General features: G+C 37.7%; 3 protein-coding genes across 6 annotated transcripts; all 3 read right to left on the bottom strand.

Moving 5' to 3' along the window:
• Window positions 1–3: 3 nt before the first annotated feature.
• On the bottom strand, window positions 4–16,087 carry LOC112456685. 4 transcript variants are annotated; one of them, XM_025019380.1, is made up of 13 exons: window positions 15,257–16,087; window positions 7,937–8,096; window positions 7,718–7,741; window positions 7,532–7,647; window positions 7,198–7,435; window positions 4,054–6,747; window positions 3,108–3,302; window positions 2,272–2,956; window positions 1,916–2,122; window positions 1,380–1,541; window positions 1,023–1,300; window positions 681–881; window positions 4–484 (listed from the first exon to the last, which is right to left on the bottom strand). In XM_025019380.1, the coding sequence occupies exons 1-13, from the start codon at window positions 15,332–15,334 to the stop codon at window positions 237–239; spliced, it is 5,286 nt and encodes a 1,761-aa protein (XP_024875148.1). In that variant the 5' UTR covers window positions 15,335–16,087; the 3' UTR covers window positions 4–236. The 4 variants fall into 4 exon arrangements, with proteins under 4 accessions (XP_024875148.1, XP_024875149.1, XP_024875150.1 ...); XM_025019381.1 differs by having other exon boundaries at window positions 1,380–1,538; window positions 15,257–15,334; XM_025019382.1 differs by having other exon boundaries at window positions 1,380–1,514; window positions 15,257–15,334.
• A 3,686-nt stretch (window positions 16,088–19,773) lies between these two features.
• Window positions 19,774–22,131, bottom strand: LOC112456721. Its single transcript, XM_025019454.1, has 4 exons — window positions 21,975–22,131; window positions 21,305–21,461; window positions 20,623–20,821; window positions 19,774–20,527 (listed from the first exon to the last, which is right to left on the bottom strand). The coding sequence occupies exons 1-4, from the start codon at window positions 22,033–22,035 to the stop codon at window positions 20,306–20,308; spliced, it is 639 nt and encodes a 212-aa protein (XP_024875222.1). The 5' UTR covers window positions 22,036–22,131; the 3' UTR covers window positions 19,774–20,305.
• Window positions 22,132–23,452: 1,321 nt separating this feature from the next.
• On the bottom strand, window positions 23,453–25,841 carry LOC112456713. Its single transcript, XM_025019439.1, has 4 exons — window positions 25,242–25,841; window positions 24,972–25,115; window positions 24,577–24,886; window positions 23,453–24,222 (listed from the first exon to the last, which is right to left on the bottom strand). Exons 1-4 carry the CDS (start codon window positions 25,406–25,408, stop codon window positions 23,653–23,655), a joined length of 1,191 nt encoding a protein of 396 aa, XP_024875207.1. The 5' UTR covers window positions 25,409–25,841; the 3' UTR covers window positions 23,453–23,652.
• Between the last annotated feature and the right edge of the window lie 29 nt (window positions 25,842–25,870).

Here is a 25,870-nt window from a genome sequence, read left to right as displayed (position 1 = left end):
AGATATATTTGCAGAACCATCTGAAGGAAAGTTTTGCAACAGTTTATCGAGTTTTGCTGCTTATTGTTACTGTATTTTAATTCGATTTCCATAGATACATTGTATTTTACGTATATACAATTGTGTGTGTGAGTTCTTCCTCAATGAGAAACTACACTTATTTATCAGACTGCGCTAGCGTGGCTTATATTGTATAAATCGCGTTTACATTATCATATCGACATATCAGTCTTGTATTATCGCGAGATCGCGGAGCAATCTCGTTCGTCGCTGCCGTCGGAGCATTCTAGAAATCCATTGCAGACACGTGATTTGGGTAAACATTCTCCGAGAGGGCATCTGTGACCTTTGCAGAATTCCACCGCGGACGGTTGAATGTCTTTCTGCGTGGTGATAATATTGATGTACGTCATATAAGAATAAATTTTCGTATACACGCCCGGTCGTTCTCGTCTGCCACATCCATATCCGTTTGAAGTGATACCTGAAACAAAAGAGATAATTTCATATTTGGTGAAGGAATATTATAGGGAAATTTATTTAGTAAACATTCAGAGTTTTATTTATCCACAAGGTAAGATAATTAATAAATGTATTTAATATTAAATGTGCATAGTGCTAAGGATTCTATCGCTCTTGTTTGCGCGACGAAAGTGACAATACGGTATCTATTTACGTACCTTGTAACACATAACGGTTTTCCAACGGGGACAAGCATACCAAAGGCCCGCCGCTATCTCCAAGACACGCGTCTTTGCCACCGTTCTCTAATCCTGCGCACAACATGCCAGATGTAATCTTATACAGCGGTAAGAATAGAGTCTTCCGTCGACAATCTTCCGTCGATATCACCGGAATTTGTACTTCTTGCAGAGTATCAGCTGTTAATAAGTACGTTATAAACGTTAATAAGTAACGGGACAAGTATTATACATATAATGTAACTTTTCCAATGTAAGATCACGATCGTCTACATCTACATCTAAAGTATATATTATAATAATATAATAAAAAATATTTACGAAACACTCTGCCGATTTCATTTAACTGTCCCCATCCAGTCACCACGCATATCGTCTCGCTGGGGACCGGTGCTTTTGGGAGGCACACTGGTCGAATGTAGTCACTGAAGCTGACCGCTCGTTCAAGTCTTATTACAGCTATGTCATTGACGAATCCGTTATTTATGTAATCCGGGTGTAGATCGATGTAATCCACCCGTAAGAGCTGCTCGTGCGGGCTTCGGAAGCTTCCTCTACGAGTCGCACCGATTCTTGCGACCCAGTAGCTGTCCTCTGCGCTATAAAGCGTTACTTTCGATTAGATCTTTGTACTGAAGCTTTATATGTAAAAAAAATTATTCTATTTAAAATATTAACCGATAAAAGCAATGCGCTGCAGAAATAACCCATCGATCTTTTATTAAAGCACCACCACATTGATATTTTCCATCCTTGTACAAGGCAATTTGCCATGGCCAGTTGCCCATGGAGCTACTGGCACCGCCAACAATCCTGGAATGACGAGAAGGGAACGATCTGCTTTAAAGGGGAGGGTACATTTGAATATAAAAATATCAAAATATTCTTTTTATTGATACGAAAATTGAGGCATTTGGAAGCGAACTTTGAAACATCCATCATTGCTTTCCACACAGGAAGATACTTTTATGATCAAGATTCATTTATCTTTACTAAAAAACCGTGACATGAGAAAGTAACTTTTTTCTGTAAATTTTGAATCTTTAATTTCTTCTTACAAAGTTATTAATGAATTTGTTGATTCATACGTAACTGTCTACAGTAGATTTGGGTATAACGCGGTGGAACAGAAGTTTATTGTAAATATTTTTAATGTCAAGTCTTGCGCAACGGAATTAATCTCGAATTTAGCGCCAAGTATTATGAAGACATACCTCGCAGTCGATGCCACTTGAGTTCTTATTCCGCATTCGAAATTTTTGCATCGTACTTTGAGAACTTCGCCGCTCGGGCACTCGGACGATTTCAAAGACAAGGCTGTTTTGTCCGAGAGTTCGGATTTGTCATTGTACGACAAAGTGTAGTAAAACTGGTTCGGCACCGGGTTCTGGTCCAGTACTTTTTCTACTGTTTCGTAATCTCTGCAAAACGAAAGCCTTTTGGTCTAAGAAACTTTATTTACTTTTAACATAAAATATTTAATATACAATTTTTATATTAATATAAAATTATAAACTTTTAATATAATACAATTTCTCTTAATCGAGATTTCAACGACAATGTTACTTACCGATACGTGATGGCCTTGCACGCAGCTTTAGCAAGATCTTCGACGGACAACGTAATTCGGCGCGCGTGCCGCTCTCGGTTAAGACTATTCGTATCGGCTAAACAAAGCTTTCCCCATTTTCCGTTTTTTCGTACACTGAGGTATCCTCTGTTGTTATAATTATCGATCTCCTTGTTATGAACGTTCGCTACTGGAAAAGTTCTGTTATTTTTAACACGCAAATTATTCTCCGGAGTTAAACCGTTCCTTAAGACATCCGACGAACTTTCGGGAGTCTCTCTGCTGGAAACAGCGACGATGATTTTACTCTCCCCCGCGTCTCTATTTCGAGCCGATTCCTGATCAATCAACTTCGGAGATAAGCTATTATTGTCGTTCATTAATCTCTCAAATTCAAGATCGTCAGGGAGGATATATGGAGTAGCTGTGTCTGTAACAGAGGGCTCGATTGCTTGATGTGTGTGGAAATGAGATTCTACCTCGGATTGATTTCTCGATAGATTTTCCGTCGAGACGAGATCAATTCGCGGTCCAGCAATGTCTTCTTCCGGCTCGTCGTCTATCAGAGCAGTGCATTTCTTCTCGTCTTCGCCGCCGGGACAATCGCTAACACCGTTGCATACCTTATCCATATCAATGCAGGATTTGCTGTTACCGCATACGAATTGACCTTTCTCGCACCAGTCTGAAAAATGAAATCAAATGAGCAACAAATGAGTCGAAAAAATGTTTAGGTAACTGCTCTCGTAAAAGCAATTGAAGCTAATTGAGATTGAACTTAGTTTTATGAGAAAACATCTGGGTTATCGCGACAATCTGATTTTAATTGACATTACCGCAATTGCTCTCGTCCGAATAATCCCAACAATCGGCGATACCGTCGCAGATTTTTTGATACATTTGCGTCTTGAGGAAGTCGGCGCACGTGCAATTAGCTTCGTCCTCCGCGCCCGGACATTCTACCAGCATGTTACAAATCGCGCTGGAGTTTAAGCATTTTCCATCTCCGCAGAGGAAACCGTCGCAGCTATCTGCGAGAATACGATACGTTTACGGTAAGTACACACGTCGAAATATATCAATTTTTTATGAGTGCTGTTTCATCGTGCATTTGATAGCAGATTGGTGAAATATACCGGAGAATCTCTTTTCAATTTATAGATTAATAAATAGAGCTGTAACTCTTGATAAATTGTCGTAAGATCCACTTTTGCTGAAGAAAGATGCATACAGATCGAATATGCATGCACTTATTAATATCAGAAAATAATAAAGAAAAGAGAATTTGATATATTTTACCAATTTGTATCATCGAACGTGAGTGATGGTGTACGAAATTTTATTTATTGCGCAGTGTAAGGAAAAACTTCACGTGATTTCCCGTATAATCTAATAATTGGCTGTAAGAAAGAAAGCTACACAAGCCCTGCGCATTACACTGTTAAATATTGAAGGATGAAATTAAATTTAATAAAAAGGATTTAATTAAATTTAAATCAATATTTTGAGTTGAATAACATTTTGTTATTTTTAACTATTATGTGTGTGTGCCAAAATGTATTATTTTAACACAAAACAGTATTTATTATTTTAACTCCATTGATTTAGTTAAATTAATATTTTTTTAGTTAAATTAACAACATATTGAGTAGAAGCAGTAGCGAACTATAGAAATGATTAAAAATGACACAAATTAAGTATAATTTGATACTACGGATTTAACAGTGTAATACTTTTCCACTCGCCTGCATACATTTAAACGCGTTGCGTTTGCACAATTACCATTGGTCTCGTTAGTCTTGCTTTCTCGAATCTTCGACATTGTATCTGCCTCGTTTCTCTCTCCTCGGTCCTCTTCCTTATTTAATACTTTCGTAAATATTTCCACCCCATCACGACTCAACGTGAATCCCGAATTTGCGTTCTGTAGACTCTCGTTTCCAGTCACGACGTCGGCGATTTTCTTCAGCTCGTCGATGTTCAGCGACGGCGCGAGATCTTGAAGTCGCAAAATTTCGCTTGAGTTTTGCTTTGAGTTGTTTCTAATGACTCGTACGGGATCGTCGTCCGTTTTGATCTGGGCGAGCTGTTTGAGCTTCTCCAGCAGAACTCTGTTCTCCTCGAGCGACATTTTTCTGTCCGACGTCTGCATCGTCCTTAAGTTCGCCGCTGACAAAATCGGCCGACTTTCGGGGAGTATCTTCTCCGTTGTATCGACAGCCGATTCGAATGATTTATTTGCTTCGTTGCCCGACGTCGAAGTCTTCTTTGAATGAGTAACCGGATCGGTCGTAGAATTGGCGACGATGAATTTCAGGATGACCGGATCGCTCTTAATATTGGACGACACTCTGGTACTGATGGAGGTAACGACCTCGACTATTTGTTCCACTATAGTGCTCTTATTTGTAGATCCCTTCTCGTCGGATTTCGCAGAGTCCTGGATCTTGTGCGAGGAGGAAGAGGAGGATTCAGAGTTGGCGGATTCGGTATCCGTCATCGTGTCTCCGTCGTGCGTGTAATCGCGCACCCCAAATAACTGCTCTAAAAGAGTATCGGGGGAGTCGAGCTTCGGTTTCGGTCGCACCGGCCTACCGATCCCCGTGTTGCTTTTCACAGGCGCCAGCGTCACGAGATTTTCCACCACGTAGGCCTTTAAAGTCTCGTTATAAACCTTCTTTTGCGATTCGCCATCGTCGGCTGTCGCTTCGTCTTTCTCTGGGTATGTTTCTCCGTTTTCTTCCGACTCGCCGGGCGTGTGCTTCATAATGTCGACTTCGACGAACGTCGAGTTTCTCGATACGCCCCTCTTCCCGCCCGAATCTTTGGGGATCAGTTTTGACTCCGAGTAACTCTCCGTGATGCCAGAGTGCGATAATCTGTCGTCCTCCTTTACATTCGGGTCTGTCGACGTAATTCGTCCATGACTTGACAACTGGACCGTCGCATCTCTCTCATCGTGCCCTATAACAGAAGTTTCCACTTCGACTCTCGTTGATGGTATCGGCGTCAAGGCTTTATCTTCGGACAATTTCGCGTCGGTGGTCGTGCCATCCGAAAGAGATAGATCGTCCAAGTTATGAAGAGGACTGCTATAATTGATACTATAATGTACGACGGACGTGATTTTGTCGACGGGTATCGTGTGTCTGAAAGGTTTCGTCGTCGCCAGGTTCTCGATCAAACTGGACCCGCCGAGACTGCCGCCATTCAGATCAGGCGTATTGTAACTGGTGTAAATCGGTTGCTGCGAATTAACGTTAATCTTCCTGTTTCGCAACGTGTTTTCGTCCGTGGTCAGCGCCAGGATACCGCTTCCCCTGTATTGATTCTTCGCTTCCGATTCGACTTCCGTGTCTGGCACAGGTTCCGCTTCGCCAATACCGCTCGTGAGCGAATCGTTCATTTTCTCATCACTGCTTGACCCGAATATGTAATCCGGTTCGACCATCGATGCCGAGTTATCAAACTTGATCTCCGGCTTTCGAGTAGCGTTTGAGGCTCTATCTTTTGTTGGCATTATATTTTTGGAAACTCCGCGAATCATTGGGATCTCAGAGGTGGAAGTTACCCCATCATCGGCATTATGTGACGAGGCTTTTAACTTGACGCTGTACATTTCCGAAGGCAACTGTCCGGCTACTTCAATGTCCAGTTTCCCGTCGTCGTTCGGCCTAGCTGTCAGACCTGGAACGATCCTATCTCGCGGAAAATCGGTGTTGTCTATATCGAAGGTATTTATTTCAGACACATCGTGAAAGTTGATAGAATCTAACGATGACCCTGGCACCGTTGACGACGTGCTGGTTCCAGCGTTGGGCATTCTCACGTTATCGCGGGAATCACTCGTTGTCGGAACTACTCTCCGCGTGGTTGATTCTGTGTAACTGGTTTCTCTGACATTGTTATTTGGTAGCAACTTGAATTCCGTGGTTACATATCCCGGCACGATCGGCTTCCACGGTGAGTTATTCTCGAAATCTGGATTACGGAAATCTTTGAAAATATCCAAATCGCTTCGAACAGTTGTGGTCCCTGAAGACGTAGTTTTCATTTCATTTTCTCGTTTTTCGTTTGATTTAGTCTTGCTGGACGTAGCTACCGTGGATTTTGTCGAAGGTTCGCCCGTTGGCGAAGATTCTACGTGATTCAATACTTTCTGTGACGTCGTGGGGTGTGACGGCGTTCTCCTAGTAGTGACTAATCCTTTGCTATCTGTTATCGGCTCAGATAATTCTTTAGTTGAATTTTCCGCGGTGATATTAACTTTCGTTGCTCTATAGGTACCCTGGATGGTTGGGATGTTGTTGAAGTCTATGTTGGGCTCGCTGGATTCGATCCTGGTTGGTTTCGTTTTTGGCTTTGAACTCATAATCAAGCTGCTGTTTCTATTTGGTCGTAATAGACCGTTTTTAGTGATCATAGCATGTTTCTGCTGCCCTTGTTTCTGGTTCATGACACTTTCCTGACTTATTCCTGGAATTTTTAGAAAAAATACTTAAAACTGATCATATTTTGTTTGAAGATTAAACAAATGCTTGAAGCAATAAGCAAATTAGGTTTAGACGTCTAACTTTCGGTTTAGATTGTAAATAATAGGTGAAACGCAATATTTGTGCTAAATGAAGCAGCTAAATGAATTTTTGTTAAAAATTAGAGCATAGAACTAACTATATGTTGAGCAAAAGAAAGAATGGGCGAAATATATATATTATATAATGTAAGTGAAACAAATAAAAAGTGAAGAAAAGTTTGATGTAACAATAAAGAAAATAAAGAATGGAGTTGAAAATGAAGAATAGACATGAAAGACTCTGAACGGTCAGCGCGAGAAAACAGGATAGCGGGAATCCAATAAAGTTCCAATGTTTTTATACGGTTCAGCGTTTTGCATAAAATTGATCAAGTCTACTTATCGCCACTCACTTTTCACTGATACGGACGTAAGGTCTAACTCCATATCTTTAAACAATGATGATATTGAGTATGTTTCTTTGACAATAATATCTTGAATGGTGTCTTCGATATTTACGATCGAGCGTGGTATCTTCCTTCGGTCGAGATACAATCTGAAGAAAACTTTCAAAGTCCCATTCTCAAATTTGTCTATCATGGTTTGCTTGTAGGATAAGCCGAGCACGCTTCTCCTAAATAAAAGCTCGAACTGAAAATAACAATATTTGAATTTTTAAGAGGCTTGATTCCGCCTCTACCTTTTTACATACATAGTAGAGCGATCTTGAAAAAAGATTTTACTTACAATATTTTTGAATTTTCGTTCCTTTTCTCGGAAGACCATGCTCGTGTTTAGTTTTAACATGGGATTATACCTTTCGCCTCTTGCTATTCTGAAGTTACATGAAAATCCGACGATAGCTGTAATAAAATGAAAATGTGAAAATATTACGTAATTTATTATTGTTATTTGAATATGTGGTGAACTCACCATTTTTAGAATCTGTTCGAAAAGCTGAAACATTTGATCAACAATAATTAATTTTACGTAATTTATTATTTGACTTATTTTAAATTTAATTGAAAAAGAAAGTAAAAATTTGACGGACTCTAATTCTATATTTTTACTCCTTTAATTTTACTTTTTGTCTATAAGCATACGAAATTTTATTAGTCAACTTAATGTACATAAATTAAACATTCAACGTACCACCCATCCATAGAGCTAATCCAGCAATTGCCAGAACTGCAATCAACACTAACATAGCCGATAAAATTAACATGGCACTTCCAAACCTCCATGTAGTATTGCCATTTCTTCGTGCTACCGATACCCTGGACCAAGTGGATCTTGGTAGATAATAGTCACTCTGTAATGAGGATATAATTAAACTTAACCCTAACTAACCACTTATTTTCGTGTCCTTAATTCGCCACACTCCGATCTGTGAGACCGTTCGACTTTGTCGTATTGTCATTTCCATTCTAATTAATATTTTTAAGCTTGTACTGTAGAAATTCGAAATACAGACTTTGAATAAGATGTTTATGATAATATCAGGTCAAGAAAATAATTTGAATTTAAACTGAACTTATTTCAAAGAAACTAAAAAATTATGTTATTATGTAAAAACTAGAAATAAAAAATAAAAAAAAAACGTTCAGCGGTCCATTGGACCGGAGTGTGGCGAGCTACGGTTAAATGATATTTTATCTATTGACTATCGTTTCTGAATGATTGAACTTAATGTTTTTAAAGCTTGGTTTCAAACATAATTTAAAATGTAAAATTTTACTTTTTAATTTGTCAATATCGCAATGGCATAACGAAACATATATTATAATAGTACTCTTTTGTATAATACTATTACTCGATAATCGCATGTGCGCAGCATCTTTTAAAAGAGATAATTGTTTAATGTTCCTAATTTTTGTTTGGTATACATTTGTAGCGATGCGAGTCAGGTGGCACGCGACTTATCGTTGAATTATATATATATGTATGTATATATGTGTGATAAATGTAAGCGAGCGTGTACGGTAATCCCGTTAACGGTACCACCGGCGGCACGGAATGCATGGATAAGAAGAAATTTTCAAAGTGTCGAGATGCGAATAACGTTCAGCTCTGCTCGACTTGCCGGGCGAGATCGCGTAGAAAATTCATAATATTTCGTCTAGCGGTAAAATAAACGTGCCATTCGCAAGTGTGGTCGGGTATTTTCAGGCATGACTGCTTTTTTATATTAAAACTCGAAGTAGGTCCAGGTGCTTCTTGTGGCACCTGTAAATGATATTTCCGAGGTTTCCAGCTGCTTCCGATAAACATTAAAACTTTAACTAGCATACAAGAAATAAAATAAAGTTGTTAAGTATAAAATGACAAATATTGAGGTCGAAGCTGGGTACGTCGATCTCCAAGAGTTTTAGTTTTTAGCGGATCTTAAGAGTTAATTAATGTCTAAAACATTACAATATGATGTGCTTGTCTTATTTCTTATCTGTGAAGATGCAATTAATCACTTTGTGTTACGTAATCTACTAATCTCCGTATTCAGAAACGTTTTCAATGTAAAATGTTATTTTATATTGACCAAGACATTTAATATTATTAAAACAGGAAGCAAAGAGCCTCGGAAAATGCCCGTTTGGCTTAGAATGTTCAAGTAACTTATACATTATATGAAGATGGATCCCGTTTGCGTTCGTCGTTCGGATTATTAGTGCAAGACATAAATTTTATACGCGTCCTCGCATCTTCTTCGAACAGGTGGAATATCTCGAATGCACCGATGAAATCGACCGTATCGAATGTGATGTCCAGATACAAAGCGCGAGCGTGAACCGTTAGAAGTTTATAGATAGTCGTGATTTTTTATTTAAAAAATACCGCGTGACTTCTACTTATTCTTATCTTCTTGCCTCTTGCGCGCACGCTATGGTGTTATTGCTTAAATTATTATTTATGAGAAGAAGAAGGAAGAGTAGTATCATTATCGAGACATATTGATAGTGATAATTGTTCTTACTATCAAAGGAAATATTTTGATTATATCTAATTGCTAATTCTATCTAATATTTAAATACGCTTTGAAAAATTATCGATATTTTATGATAATTTTGTAACAATCTCAGAACATATTATGCTTGTTCGCGTCTGTTTCCATGCTCATAAATAAATAACCGATTTATATTGGTTTCAGGTTTGACGCTAACATTATCGTGCTGTTATCGATCCGTGATAGCTATGAAGCGTGATAGCTTCATTGCACGTTATTTATTTGCATTTTCCTTATTACACGCTTTGTTGCACTCATAAAAGATTTGCAGTGCGCGATTTGTTTCCTATATCTTTAAACCAACATTGAATAATAAGCTATGCAACGTTTCAAAAAAAAGCTATGCAAAGATAAATAATTGGTATTTAGTAATTTGTACTTTTTCGAGGTATTTGAAATTATGATCCATGAAGCAAATAGTCGCTTAGCGTGTGATGACATGGCATAATATGTCATTTTGCTAGTTGATATGCAATCTTGCTCTTAAGTCGTATTTATTCTAGATCAACGATCACTCACTTTCACAAAATGCTGTCACAAATGAGAAAAGTTACCATTCAACAGTTAAACGTCATATATTGCGACTATTTTAAGTTCTTTATTTTTTTTTAATTAATAGTTGTAAGAATAATATTTGTATCTCTCCTAAATTTTCAAGTATATACAATTCAAATGTTAAAAGGAAAATTATTAGCCTAAATTATATCTGTGCTATTCTTTTCAGTGTCGCCTTTTATCAACATCTTTTTTTATTTATCTCATATTCTTCAAAGATGCAGGCCGTAAAAATAATTCTCGGCGGCACTTAAGTAGCGTTGCCGAGCATATCCAACTATGTGGATTACAAACCGTGGTAACAGCTATGCGATTCCTGAAAAGGCTGTTACCTCCGCCGCCTTATGAAAACTTCATAACTATAAATAACGACATTACAGAAATGACACCCCGGAGCTGCTAACTGTTATCAACCGTTCATCAAAGATGAAATTAGTTTAAGAATAATGGAACGTGTGACTGAAACAACACAATTAAGTCTGTCACGGATAAGTGCCGCGGTATGAAGAAGATAGAAACCCATTGCAAAAATATCCGCTAATACCGTGGCCGCAGAATACCGAGGGCTAATATTTGAAGACGGTTAAGAAATTCAACCTTCGAGATTCGCAAATAATGGCTTGAGGAAGGTGCCGGTGTATGCAACTGTCCGTATGCGTACATTGCGTGCCATGACCTGGACGAGAGTCAATGCGCGGCCTTCGTGCGGGGCAGCACGAAGAAAATGCGAAGAAGATGCGAGTACGAGCAGCTTTGCAGCCGAGTGCAAAGATCCTTCAAGGACGCTCCCGCAACTCTCGTCCTTGTCTGGTTTAATAAGGGGCCCTAGGAACGCGTGTGTACCTGGAACTCGTACGCGCAGATCGTAAAGCTTGTTCAGGGCCGGGCCACGCAAAGCCACATCATATATTATATCTATGCGAGACGGTACAAAGTACGATTTAACGATTCCATTTACAAATGATCATGATCGACACACCTGGGTATTTATTTAAAAAAGTGTCGATTATATATCGCGCAAGAAGTGAAGAACACTCCACGGATACATTGGATTGTTTAAACTCAATGAGATCCTCGCAATAGGAATTGCGTGGGCATCGGCGAATCAGAAAGATATATTATCGCTACGATCATCCTTGCGATTACGCTCTCACGCGCAGTCCTTACAATATATGCAAATATATCTCGACAATAGGATGGACATTGAATCGCGCTATGTATCGCGTTCTTTGATCCGTAGAAATATTTCGCGCAGGAATTTCCTCACACCAAAAGCTTAAGCTTCGCGCGAGCTTCGCTCGAGGGTACACGATGTTATCTAAAGCAGAAGTACGCATATGGGAACTTCCTTCGTTTGTTTATGGATACATATCATTGGATTATTTTATAATCGCTCATTAGTATTTTATAAACGTTACCGGCAATGTTGTTTCTCGCGTTTAAAGTTGCCAAGTCAGGTTCTCAACAGTAGACAGAGAGAGAAGAGCACTGCGAGTACAGTTATAATTTGTTCCATTATATGGATATTTTCGTGATATTTCCGCAAGATTTCACGTTGGTTGCGATCGACAAATGTTTTTCCGCCTATACTGGAGATTAAAATCGCTTACATAATTCGATTATAAAGATTGCATACAGAATTATCATCGCTCGCATCATATTCTATGTTTTCAAGGTCTATTGTACGGATCTTCGAAGCCGCATTATATAACGACATAAGATTCAGATTGATTCTCCATCTTCGAGAATCAGTTAAATTTGCACTTCTATAATGCTGTCGCAAGTTTAAATTTTAGACTGTCCAGGTCGTAAGGTCGATTTGTCAATGTTTGATTCCTCAAAAAAGACGCTGCTATTTATATTATTTTTATTTTCTTTGGTAAAAAAATTTTTCAGAGAATTCTTCATATTATTAATAAAAATTTTTATAAAAATTTTCAGACTTTCTCAGAATCTTGCAGATTTTTTATACAAATTGGAATGTTTTTCAAAAAAACTTAGACACAAAATAGGAATAAAATATTTCAGATTTTTCCCACCAACATATCTTTGTAAAATCTGAATAAATATATGAGAAAATCTGTGCAATTTATCAGAAATTTTTATATATACGGATGTTAAAATATTCTGAAAATCCTCATCCAATTATTTCTGAAAGTACCTAAGAAACTTTATATATTTTTTCAGAATTTTTCACACACACACACACACACACACACAAGTCTCAATTTTTACAAAATTTATGAGAAAATATAAGAAATTTTTTTACCAGGGTTGTGATGGGACACTTAATTTATTTACGGTCATAATTTATATTACAGGTACATTGAACCTAACTGTCGGCTATTGTAGTAACTCTGCGGGTAGATAAAAAGGCGTGCCTGGCTACGTAATTCTTATATATTTCATCATAGTTCACCTTGCGGCTCATTAACTCGAGGCAACTTAATTATCATTCGGCCGACGTGTTCCGAGGGAATCCAAACGTGTGTGCGCGCGCGCTAGTCCAGCAATTCAAATATTATCCGCAATCGTTAGCGTAACAGACGCGTTGCGTGCCTACGTGCACATCAATATGTGAGAGATCCGTTCTTTTTTCTGATGATGCGTTGAGCGTTAAGTACTCTCAGCACGATTCGAGTTCAGATTCCGCAGTTTCTTGGCTGCGAGGGTGCATCTCATCAGGGATGATTATCGTGCGTAATATAATTTACCCGCGAGTAAAGTGCATCGCTATCGTCGCAATTATCGCCCACAGTCGTTGACTCGATAACGGTACCATTGTGCGAGCGGGTTGCGAACGTGTCGGACGATCGGGTTTAAACAGCCAATTAAACGAACGGCGCCGCGCCACCACGCCGTTGTGTGGGATGTGGGTTTTGGCATAGAAAGAAGACGAGCTTATTAAGACGGAAAGAGTGTCTGACAATGAGTGTCGGATAATTCAAAAGATCGTGAGATAAGGTAAATAAAGTTAGCTCGAGCATGAGATCTGCATTTAAAATATTACAATACATTTTGAATATATATATTAAAATAGAATAGATTATTAATCAATTGGAGAAAATGATATTTTTGGCCCGAGCTGGATCTTGGTAGCCTAATAATATTTCTGTATAAATTTTGTATATTTATTTTCAAACTCAGTAAACTGCGCGCCGATATTTTGTCGGTCTTTAAAGAATAAACTAAAATGTTTCGTGAGGAATTCCGGGATTTACGTTTCTTAGAACAGTTATGTGCGTGCGCGCAAAAAGTTGAAATACACAATTATATATACATTTGCTCCTGTCTTTATTTCAGGCACATTTTCTTGGTAATGATAAAAGCTTCAATTTAGCAAACAAAAAGAAGGAAGAAAAGAAAATGACGACGAAGACGGGAAGGGAACAAGAATAAACGACCTCTTGTATATGTAGGAGGAGAGGAGGAAGGAAGGATATCCCCTCTTATTGGAATGCCATAATTGTAGTTACTTTCAAATTGCTGTCTCGCGTAAAGAGATACATGGTTTGTCTCGCCGTTGCGCGTGAACTTGACGCGAGACGTGTGTGACCGTGTGTTTCTTGATAAAATTATGTAATACTTTCATATGAGGCAAGGTGAAGGTTTCCGTGATGTAAGATCTCTCTTTATATATATATATATATATATATATATATATATATATATATATATACATATAGGATAATTATAAAGGAATTGGTTCACTTCTTCCAATCTATTTATTAGGAAAAAATTTTTACAAATAAATGCTCTTAATATTGTATATACTAATAATAAGTCTCACTAACTAAACTGCAGCTCTAATGTTTTTTACAGATTAATTTTATCATACATAGATATAGACCGGAAGTTATGAAAGTATAAAATTGCACTTTATAATCAGCCTGTATAATCACCTCTATTTTGTATTATATGTTATAAGTAAACGCGTTTTAATTCACAGAGAGCACAACGTGTCTTGTTTGAAAAGTGAACGATCGAGTCCTTAAAAGTCTAAATGTGTAAAAGTCGTGTATCCTGTCTGTCTGGTCACGATTTTATTCCTTGATAAAACTTGGACAAGACTCGTCTTATATATAAGCGATTTGCTAACTACTTTCGTTCTTTTACACTCACATATATGTGGAGTCATAACTCATCGATACGAAGAATGACAGTCGAGATAATTCCTGCTAATTCAGTTACTGTAATATTTAAAGGATATATCTTGTAAAAGTGATAGTAAAATTTTATTCAATTAAAATATATTTGTTCGATGTGTGTATTATAACGATCAGGATTCTCTTTTTCTTCGAGTACAAAAGATGACTCTTGTTGGGGAAAAAAAAAAGTGTTTTGCGATATTGTCAGATCTTACTAACTTGTAAAGCATCTTGCAGCAAGAAAGCAGACTCGACAAAACAGGAAAACGTTTTTTCTCGTTACCGTCATTTCCATTATTGAACGTATCGTCAATGAATAAACAATACCGCCTATGTGACAATTAGTAAAGTTTTCATCAGGAGAGAAAAAAACTGTATTAACAGTAAAATAAATACAATAACTATCTGTGTAACTTTTTGAATAAACATTGAAATTTATCTGTAAATAATATGTGGCTAAAATACTTGTTGGCACAAATGCTATAGAACGATATGGAATAATCGAAGCCAAAAAGTGCATTTGCAGAAAAATGTCACATAGACGATATTGTTTATTCACAGACGATATTCTTATTATACACACGTGATTGTATCTGGCGAAATTATTGCATTATTAATCTTATAAAAATTGAATATATAATATCTACTTATTACGAGTACAAAAAATAGGTCAGTTACTGACTTGAGTCAACGTCAAGTTTCAAATTTAATGGCTTTATCCTGTCATATTTCCTAATAAAAACAATATGATAAATATAAAATACTCACCTGATAAGTGTAAGGCCTGTAATAACCGCCGGCGTTCATCGCGGTATGATTTTTTCCGCTGCCACACATGGAAGTCATCGTCCGGACTCTTGAAATTTTACTTCCGATCGAATTGTATTCGTAACGCACGCTGCAGTTTCCCACGAGAGTCAGAGTTCAGTTTTTATGACATTCTTCGACGACGGTGCACCATGATGATAATTGCGTGGAGGCTGATCGTGTCAAAGCATTCTTCGCATTCTCATTGTAAAAAAGAGACGCTGTTACGTTTCTACTTGCTAGATTCGCTAATGAAGATGGTATCAAGACGTTTACGTATGAGATACTCCACTGCGGCCTTGATTATACAATAATTGACTTTCTTGAGCACGTAGGTCAACTTGCGGCCGAAATAAATTGCGTGTGCGGTGTGGTGGTTTTCTCAAAGTCGCGAAGGGGACCGCGATTTTCGATGACCGGGAAAATACCGTTAAGCGAATACGGACTAACTTGGAGTATATCCTCCAAGTTGGAAAATACTTGTGCCACTCGATCGATTCTGTTCCTCTACTATCTGCTATTGTTCGGTCAATCTATCAAGATGGTTCGTAATGTTGAACAAGTTGTTGAAAAAAAATATAATAATTAACTCAGCTCCGATGGAAGTTATTGACCCGCATTACCGGTAGCCAGCCCGGTGTAAATCATATCGCGTCTATTGACTTCTCTCGAGGAAGGCACGTACACGAAGCGTCCATGCAGGGCGATGCTTCCTCAGAGAGACGAGACGATCCGAAGCGGGAAGAGGTGAAGCGCGGCGAAGCAAGCGGGACAACACCACCACGTCCTTCCTACGTGACGGCTGACCACCAACTGACAATCCGAGATCCTGAGGTACCGCCGTTCCTCATCTTCGTTCTTCCCGTTCGGCCAGGTTCTCTCACACCGCGTCGCGCGTCGCATATACATATATATATATATGTATATGTATACATATATTCGGCTTACACGCCGCCCTGACGAATTCCCCACGTCGACTTTATGTATTCCCACGGTTACGGTGCTTTACATTTTAAATCCGCGGTCCCTTTGTGAAAACCACCGTTCGTAACTAAACGGGCCGTTGAACAAAGAGCGATGATATAAATAACATTTATCTTAACTCGAAAAGTGTGAAAGATTCGAAGATATTTAGATAAAATCCAACTATTTTACCGTAATATATCTTTTTCTTACAAGAATATTTAGCGAAAAATTTTGTGGAGAGGATATACTTAATTACTGTGAGGATATACTTAATGAGAGGATATACTTACTTGAGCAACGATACATCGGCAAGGAGATTTCAATGCTCGCATCGGTCTTACAATTCGTGTACTGCGTCGGGAGATTTCAATATGTTACAAGTATGTTCTTACCATTATGATAAACCAAACTTTTCTTCTCTTTGTATATTTATTTATTTTATTTATTTATTTAAAACGATATAATAATATGAAAAGTAAAACTATATTTTTAGAATGACGACATGAGCAATATAGATACAATAAAAGAAAGAAAGACAAAAGAAGATAGGAGTAATCAAAATGTATATCGGGAAAATACAGTAATGTAATTTCGTATGAAGAAATATTACACTAGTTTTAAAAGATTGTTTTATATAAAAAAAATATCCTACATTTATACTATATCTATATATAGATATACATTAGAGAAATATTTATTTGTTTGCGGGATATGAATTCGCGTTGCGAATAATGTATAGGTCATCACATTCTTCATCTCGTTAATATAGTAATTTTAGAAGGATAACAGTTCTGCAATTCTACATAATCCCACTGTTTGCATGTTAGGTGGAGCTACATAATGCTACTCATTAGACGGCGCGCGCCCTTATTAGTGCGACGCCTAGATTACCGTTGTCTTATCTCGTTATTTCGCGGTAACGGTAGCGAATCTTGTGGTCCCATGACGTTCCACGGTGGACATAATGCGAAATCGCATCCAACGTATCTCACCGGTTAAAATCCCGTGCATGTAATATTTTCAGACTTTGTTACATAGTTAATTTTATTACATCTAAAAAATTAATAGATTGATATCATAATTTAATATAATATCTTTGAATAGAAATATCGTAATTTTCGTTATAATATCAGCATATTTTAGAAAAAGAAAAAAATGTTATTTTACAATCTTTACCCAGGTAAAACAGAAAGTCATAATAAAGTAAAAAGACGTTAAAATAATGACCGGGTAAAATGAAAAAAAATCATCATTTTGACTTCATTGTAAGACTTGCTGTTTTACCTGGGTACTAATATTTTTTTGTGTAGCTTAAGAATCTAAAATCTAAAAATTGGATTTTAAATAATTTAAAACAATGATAGTTTGTTATGCAAGACAATCCCACTAAGATATTAAAATATTAACCCAGTGTTGTAATTATAAGCTCGCCGAGATGTGTCGTTACTCAAATACTTGTTAACGCTTTGAATGAAGAGGAGTAAGTAAAATGAAAAAGGAGAAAAGGGACACGGGGAAGAGCTCAACCATGATCGGCAAAGAATTTTTGATAAAAGATTATCATCAAATTATAAATAATGGTCTTTATCTGCGGGCAACGAGCCTTAAAAGATCGTCGATAAAGGCCCGGTCTTTTCTTTCCACAAAATTGAGCCAAAATGCGAAAAATTCCGTTTAGTATCGTTTTCGCGAAAGTTCTAGTGATAAAAATTTAGTTGAGTCGTCGTCGCACAAAAAAATCAGATATATCTATATTACAATATTATGATATCGTATCAGATATCGAATCAGATTTTCCAATTCTTAATTAATACTTTTATTTTTAGTATATTTTTCTTCACGTTGCTCTTTTCTATTTGAGCTTATTTCAAATAAGCTCAGATAAGCTTGCTCTGGCCACGTATATTACAATTAATATTACAATAAATTACAATATTATTTTTATTTGTAGTTGCTATAGTAAGAAAAGAACTAACAGGACTAACGAGGAAGTGCTAGTTGGCTTGATCTCAATGTGTCGAGAACAATGTGCCAAAGTTTGACCGTATATACTTGCAAGAATTGACCGAGTGTATATTGACGGAAAGTTTTTGAATATATTTCGGGAGCAAAGTTTCGAAAATTTTCGACAGGAATGTCCGCGTGACGTCGGTTAATCCCACTATTATTATCGCGTATTATTATTCCGATCGCTCGCAGGATCGGCGCGTAGGGAACGGCCGGTGGAAATTATCGGATGGTGGCCGTGCTGAGGCGTACCGAGGAGCTGTAAATAACACTTTTTATCGCCCGCGGTCTGGATTTCGGACGGGCGTAATCCACCGCTGGTTTCCCTTCATCCGCCGGAGATTTATCTGTAAAAATTTTGCCGAAACAGAAAAAGAGAACGACACCCGCCGTTCGATCTCCTTACCGCGCGGGAATGGTATTACCCGCGGGTCTCCCCGCGCTCCGGGGACGCGGCATCCGGTCCCCCGGTTCCCCGCTAAGATTGCCGTACTTGCGCTTAAGGTATCCCTCGCAGCTGACTACGTGGCGGAATGTCGTGCCGGTAAGATGCTGTGGGTGATCTTCGCAGGGCCGTATCGAGCGGAGCCGCTCTCGTTTTCCTTAACGACTTTTTTCCCCTTCCTGCTTCTTCTTCTCCTGCAAGATCTAGGCAATTTTCGTTAAAATCCGCAGCTTTCGAAGTTCGAACAACTCGCCGAATCGATTCATTAAACGGACGATCTATCAGATCGCGATGCAGCACAGATATGCTCCTGATGCAATCCAGGAAGACTCTCGGAGGCTACTCGTTACATATTGCCTCCTCTTTGTTCGACAAGAAAAATCGTATTTAAGAATCAACGTATGGATTGCGTATTGTAAATATTGCATTGTATTATAATGTCGCACCTCTAGAAGAATACTTCCACAACTTAAAAATGTCGATTTTGAGTTAAGCCCATAAAAAGTATGCCTAAAATGTTACCTACGTGCTGTAATAGTGTCACAAGTCTATATACGAAATCCGCTGTATGGGGCAGAGGTATCGTTATTCTTTTAAATCAAATGTTGCGATCACTGAATGAATAGTGTCATAAAATGTATTGACAAGTGAATCACAGCAGACCTCTCTTAAAAAAAAGTATAAATTTCATTATAACAAAATATCTTAATTGTAATTGCGTTAGTTATCTCACAATTAAAACAATTGAATTAAATTTGTTTTTCCTCTCTCCTAAAAACTGTGAATTTTTAATTGCGACGGTATTCTTTTAAAGGTGCGATATATGAATGTAGTTAGTATAAAGAAGAATGAGAGGAGAAGGGGCAGTTCGCGTGGCATTGATATCGGCACCGTATCGCATCGCATGACGATCCGTGCAGCGATTCGCCACATCATAACATGATTTATCGATTGACATTTTTTCGGGAGTTTTTTATTACGTTTTGATCTCATACATTTAACCGCCGAGCCGACCAGACCAGCTCCAGGGCTCGTTCTCTTCACTCAGCCGGGCCCGAGAACGTGACACTCGAGTTGTCGCCAAATTGTTTAATCGACTACCTTTCAAAACGACGTTTGCTAGCCTAACAACATGATCTATCTGTCGCTTTGCTCTCATTATTTTCCGCACCCGTTTAATCTTCCCGATTCTCTCTTTAATCTTACACGCATCTTAATCTTAATATCTCTATACAAATGTATTCTTATACATATACCGAAGTTTACGGATTAACACAAACACACATGCACACATTGCACTCTATGTTATATACACTGTTAATTTAGTAATAATTTTCGAAATTTATCGCAAAGATTTCTTATACATATGAGTATTATATCATGCTCATTAATTCTATGCCGATTAAAAGCAGTCACCCATTTTCAGGAAACAGAGAGGATTGATTGAATTTTCGCATCTCATGCCATGTCTCTTCGATTCGCACTTTTAAAAACTCATCTCATCGAAATGCCCCACAGATCGCTTGTAATTATTTACTTTCTATTTATCGCATACTGGTGTACTTTTTCTTTGTCAAAGAAGCGATAAAAAATCAACGCGCTCGTTCAGCAGCCTCGATTATCCTTTGAAACGTGATGGAATCGAGTCCGGCAAAGGGTTTGTCGCGGGCTGCGAGCGGAAGCGAGCGGCGTCTTCTTCGTCGTCGTCGCCGGCGGATTATATCGTCGAAATAATCGTCCGTGGTCGGCGGATTCACTTTGGCGTAGTAGAGAGCCGCGAAACCGCTGTAGATTAGAAGAGCCGCAGTCGCGAGCTGATGCACAAATACGATAACACGTGTTTAAATCAAATTTACATGATTACGTAAAAAAAATCAGGTGGTTAAAATTAAAGAAGATCAAGATCTACTTGAAAAACAGCCCAGAATTTGAAGCTTCCTTCGTTTATCAGAAAATCATAATAGCCCGCCCAATAATCAGTCTTAGGTTGATCCATCGCTTTCGTTTGACCGTTCTCCTCGTCATTCATGTCCTCATCGTGATCGTCGTGATGGTCGGCGTAGTCACCTCTGTTATAATCCCATCTGTACGCTTTGTTTCGTCTGCTCCTATGGATAAAATGTGACTTATTGTTAGCGGGGTGATAAGTTATTAGTTTTGCGCTTTATATTTCTTTATATATTATAAAGATTAAAGAAAATTGAGCTTTTATATCGCGATGAAAATTAACATTCGAAGCAATTACAGTAAAACCTACTCTAAAATTAGATCTAAAATTTGCGTTAGAATTTACGAAATTTATTTCAAATTCACCCAGCAAACACAGAATACACCGAGTGAGCAATTTGCTAGCAATGTATTCTGTGTTTGCTGGGATATTTTACGTGCCGTGTATATTGGAAAAATAATTGAAGAATCAGAACATACATGTATAGGATATATATATTAAACTATACGCGTATCTATTAAAATAAACAACATATAAAATTATAGATAAAATTCTATCTTGATTATTTAATGCGAATTAGGTATAGTTTGTCCAGGCTTAAATAGTCGCTAAAGTTAATAAAGAATTGCATTCACATATTTACCTGATAGATTGCGGGATCGTAGTCAGCTCAGTATTTTCTCTAGATGTTCCTGTTTTCGAAATCGATCCTTCTGCATTTTCCATATTCATTTCGCCAGAGGCGTGATAAATGCAGATCGACAACAGAACGAATTTGACTAATCGATTGTTTATTGAGCCTGTGAAATTATAATATTATTTATATATATATATATATATACCTATAATGAAAATTACATACACAGTCCTTGATCATGTTGGAAGTACAATTTCCCAATAAATAAAATGTTAGCAATATGCTAGTCGGTTTGGATAGAATATTGCGGTATAAATTCGCGTCAACTACATCCGCATTAAGCTCGCATATTTCGCCAGCAGAGTCTGTTGACATAATCTGACAGTAGATTGCCAGCAGAATCTGTCATTTCTTAACCGTACAAATAAAATGTAAACCATCGTCGTCTTTTAATTATGAAATAGCAGTCTTCAATTTCCGTAATCAATCTATCATCATATTTTGTTAGCAGATTCCTGATGTTACATCTCTGTTGGTATTGTGCCAACAAAATTTGTAGCAGACACTTTGCGAAATTTATTTTCGACAGATTTATCTACCTGGATTCGTACACATGATATTCGTATCTTGTATGTGAATCTCTTAATAATAACTCTAATAATAAAGTAATACTGACCCATGTTAATCTTTAAGATATATTGCACTGTTTTTCTTTTCACACACATGACAGACACCATTCCACCATTAACAATTGTCACGCTACACGCTGTCCCATGTAGTAAAAGCTCGTCATTTCCGAGTAGCACAGCAAGGAAGTCTCGGAGTGAAAAACCTTTGGTCGTCTGAGGTACTGAATGCGATTCTTGGACCTAGTTTCTATAGCAGCTTCGTCCGGCATACGCGCAACGGTAACTATATCGACGGTAACGTTAAGTGCACACAAATCCCTAAGCGATAATTACTCTAATTGTTACAGATCTTTCGCAACGTCGCTTACAAGCCGATTCCGTTGCAACGTTCGGTAGCACCCGAGTTTCATTGATCGTTTTTAAGTGACGCGTCGATGTCATTGTTTAAGTCTAGCGATGTTTTAAATTAGGTATTATAATTATTTGTTAAGCCGCGCGCCATGTGCCATTCGATGTGCTTCGTTATATAGTAAACGTTCGGTAGCACTCCAGTTTCATTGATCGTTTCTAAGTGACGCGTCAATGTTATTGTTTAAGCCTAGCGATTTTTTAAATTATTACATGCCTTTTTTAGATATGATTATAATTATTGGTTAAGCTGTTAATTGTGCCATTCGATACTTGTTGCGATTATATACATTTTAATTTAAAAATATCAATGAGATTATCGAAAAATAGGTTGGGCTATATTATCATTTAGGTAAGCAGGGAGCTAAGTAAATTGCGATTTTTACGCTTTTCCTGTCCCAATGATAATATGTTGTTTATGAATCATTTCTGAGACTAGCTTTATACTGTTTAATCAAGAAAAAAAAATTATACTATACATATATAGCTCATATATAGTCATATATAGCTCATATATACATATATAGTCATTAGCATACTTTTAGGCCGGTCCCGTTGAAACGATAGTCTAAGCCGGCTTAGGCGGCGATAATTACATGGTTCTCTATTAACGATTCTTCTTTTATAGAGCTATATTCCTTTATAACTATGTACCATAAATTATTTTAGTAATGTGTTGGAAATTCTGATGTGTTACGGAAAAAAGAATAAAACTCGGATAATTTATTCAAGAATTAGTAATTTAAAAATTAAAGGACGATTTTGAAAGTTTAGTTTTTACATTATCTAATTATTATTTTTCTTTGTAAGAATCTTAGACGCAGATTTAAGAATTCGTGAAATGCATCATTTTGATGTTAACGAATAAACTCATCAATAACGTTGTAAATACTGTGTTTATTTATAATGTAAATGGTTAGCATAAATAGATAGGAAAAAAATCGGTTATGGCAAAATTATAATAAGTACTTAAGTATAGAAGTAATGAAAACAATTATATCGTAGTTAGGAACGCACTTTTTTTTATATAATTTAAGCTTATATGATGTAATATATAACTTTTATATAATTATCATATCTAAATAAGTATTACACATATCGAGACACATATTATATATGATTGCCTTATCTAAGATACCATGAATTACGCATAAATTATATATATCTTATAAATAATACTACATATTTACCAATGGTTTTTAACGACATATTATGCATCATAAACTTATCTTTTATATCCAATTGTTTATACCATCTATACAGCGACGAGAATAGCGATCATTAAAAATACATAGAAATTTTGTCTCGAGATTTTTTTTAGCGATAGCTCACTCGACGTTCAGAACTGTTACCGGATGTTTCAGCAAATCGTTCCATCCCTTCAAGTATTCTTTCGGTAAAATGCCACCATCCTTCGCTAAGTTCGCGTCTTTTACGATGAGTCACGGCCTCCGCCAGCTGAGCCGGAAAATTGATCTTGTGTCGGGCGACGCTCTTCAGTACGAGCGCCGCTATATATATGATAAAATAGATGCTAAAATACAGCGGTATATACCACAGCTTTTTTCCTATAAAGTAATACGAGTAGGGCCTCTTGTCGAGTCGCTGGTCGTTCATTTCCGGCTCCTCTGTCGTGGTCTTGGGATGATGCTCGTGATACACGGGTATGTGATCGTAGATCAGGTCCTGATGAAAATCATGATGATCGTGTTCGTATGAATCCTCTGCGAACGAAGGTGGACGGTCGTGATGGTTCGCAAATTTCATAGGTTTCGGTCCAGGTCCGTCGTTCTCGTAGGAAGAAGCCATTTCAAAATTAGGATAGTCCGTTTCGTGCTGGTCGCTGACGTGATATTTGTTCGGTGACGGTTTGTAAGAATCTGGAATCTACGCGATGAGATTCGGATGAGAGATCTCGTGAGATACATGTTTGAAAGACGAGCAATGAGAAGAATAATTTACACTGTTAAATTTGTAACGTCAAATTACACTTAATTTGAGTAATTTTTAACCATTCCTATAGGTCATCACTGCTCTTACTCAGTATGTCGTTAATTTAATTAATCTATAAAATTAAAATAATACTGTTTTGTGTTAAAATAATAAATTTCGACACATATGGTATAGTTAACAATAACAAAATGTTATCTAACCCAAGATATTGGTTTAAATTTCATTCTTTAATATTTAACAGTACATATCATCTATCCGCTCGAAGCTAACGATGGAATATTTACGTACCTCATCGTTCATAGGTGCAGATGGATATTTACTGATTATCGGTTTGGACATCGGTGGTTCGTCGTCGAGGACCGGGCCCATCGGGCTGTATTCGTATATGCCAGGGAAGATCGGACCCGGAAAAGCGGATGAGTTTATACTTGGAGAGTTTTCCGCATCCGATATACTCGCTCCTTTCTGCGGCCTTCCGTTTGCGTAAGGGATAGGGTCTTTATCAAAGAGTCCAGCCGCAGGTGGATTAAATCGCTGTTGAATTTGCTTCTTGCCCGCGTCCAGCTTGGCTATCAATTCGTGATCCAGCGTCGAATATCTATGTGTATAGACATAATAGGCCATTAGCAATAATAATAAATTATTAATAAGTTAGCCGCTATATCTTGAACATCTGAATTTACCTTGGGCTGGCTGGATGATCGATCGCTTCACCTTTCTTCAGTTTCGGAGGTTTCGGCGGTACGTACACGGGCGATGCTGTGATAACAACGTCATTTATACTTCTATTTTCGTTCTCCACGCTCGTATTGTTTCTCGCTACGGGCCTAAGGTGCACAGACGGTTGCAGACTCACATTCGATCCTTATCTCGCAGAATATCTCGGGGACATTGTGTTCAGCTACCGGTAGTTCAACTACCGATGTAAAAATTAAAATCTCGATGTTACGCACCTGGTGATCCACGAGAAAGAATCGTGAAAGCTTCTTCCGGGCCGTTCGTCTCTCGATACTCTCGCGTATGACGTTACTTCCGATGACAGCGTGACGGAAGACAGGCGTAGGAAGAGAACCAAAGTTAAAATACGTAACATTGCTGATATTCGAAGATAAATGGCCATGGGTTCTGAAGCGAGTGTTCTCTATATAGACTTGTAACTGTAACTACCACTTGAGCGGCCGTGAATATATTGTCCGCGCGCGTTAAGCATTGTTGTGCGTGACATTTTGACTGTTTCGCGTTGCAGCAATGCAAATTTGTCACTATACATTGTCCGTTTTACAGACAGGATGACGCGAGATTGCAACGGTTGACGCTTATGCTATTACAACGCTATTTTGCAACAATCACTCGAGATTCTCGTGGACAAAATATATTCAGCCGCCGCAGCTGCGTTAACGAGAAGAAATGACGCTTGACAAAATAGCTCTAATTTACTTTGCAAACCGTAGCAATCCGTTATGAGTTGTGTTGTGAATAAACAGATTGTCTCCCGTTATTGACAAGGAGAGAAAGACTCCAGCATTGATATATTTTTACTGACATCTTGGAAAAAAAAAACTGATGCATAATGTATAGAATG

The sequence above is a fragment of the Temnothorax curvispinosus genome, unplaced genomic scaffold (assembly GCF_003070985.1).
Source record: "Temnothorax curvispinosus isolate PA1 unplaced genomic scaffold, ASM307098v1 QBEX01007090.1, whole genome shotgun sequence".
Lineage (NCBI taxonomy): Eukaryota > Metazoa > Arthropoda > Insecta > Hymenoptera > Formicidae > Temnothorax > Temnothorax curvispinosus.
Note: the sequence above shows the minus strand (reverse complement) of the source record. Positions and strands in the feature narration are given on the sequence as shown.

Excerpts from the sequence above, each read along its gene's own strand:
- LOC112456685 (XM_025019380.1), bottom strand. The coding sequence starts at position 15,334 with ATGACTTCCATGTGTGGCAGCGGAAAAAATCATACCGCGATGAACGCC. Across the intron at positions 1,542-1,915 it reads CAAGTGGCATCGACTGCGAG|CAGATCGTTCCCTTCTCGTC; the intron begins GTATGTCTTCAT and ends TCCCCTTTAAAG. Across the intron at positions 1,301-1,379 it reads GCAGCGCATTGCTTTTATCG|CGCAGAGGACAGCTACTGGG; the intron begins GTTAATATTTTA and ends AACGCTTTATAG.
- LOC112456721 (XM_025019454.1), bottom strand. The coding sequence starts at position 22,035 with ATGGTGTCTGTCATGTGTGTGAAAAGAAAAACAGTGCAATATATCTTA. Across the intron at positions 21,462-21,974 it reads TATCTTAAAGATTAACATGG|GCTCAATAAACAATCGATTA; the intron begins GTCAGTATTACT and ends ATAATTTCACAG. Across the intron at positions 20,528-20,622 it reads AATTCTGGGCTGTTTTTCAA|CTCGCGACTGCGGCTCTTCT; the intron begins GTAGATCTTGAT and ends TTTGTGCATCAG.
- LOC112456713 (XM_025019439.1), bottom strand. The coding sequence starts at position 25,408 with ATGGCCATTTATCTTCGAATATCAGCAATGTTACGTATTTTAACTTTG. Across the intron at positions 24,887-24,971 it reads GATCATCCAGCCAGCCCAAG|ATATTCGACGCTGGATCACG; the intron begins GTAAATTCAGAT and ends CTATACACATAG. Across the intron at positions 24,223-24,576 it reads CTGCACCTATGAACGATGAG|ATTCCAGATTCTTACAAACC; the intron begins GTACGTAAATAT and ends CTCATCGCGTAG.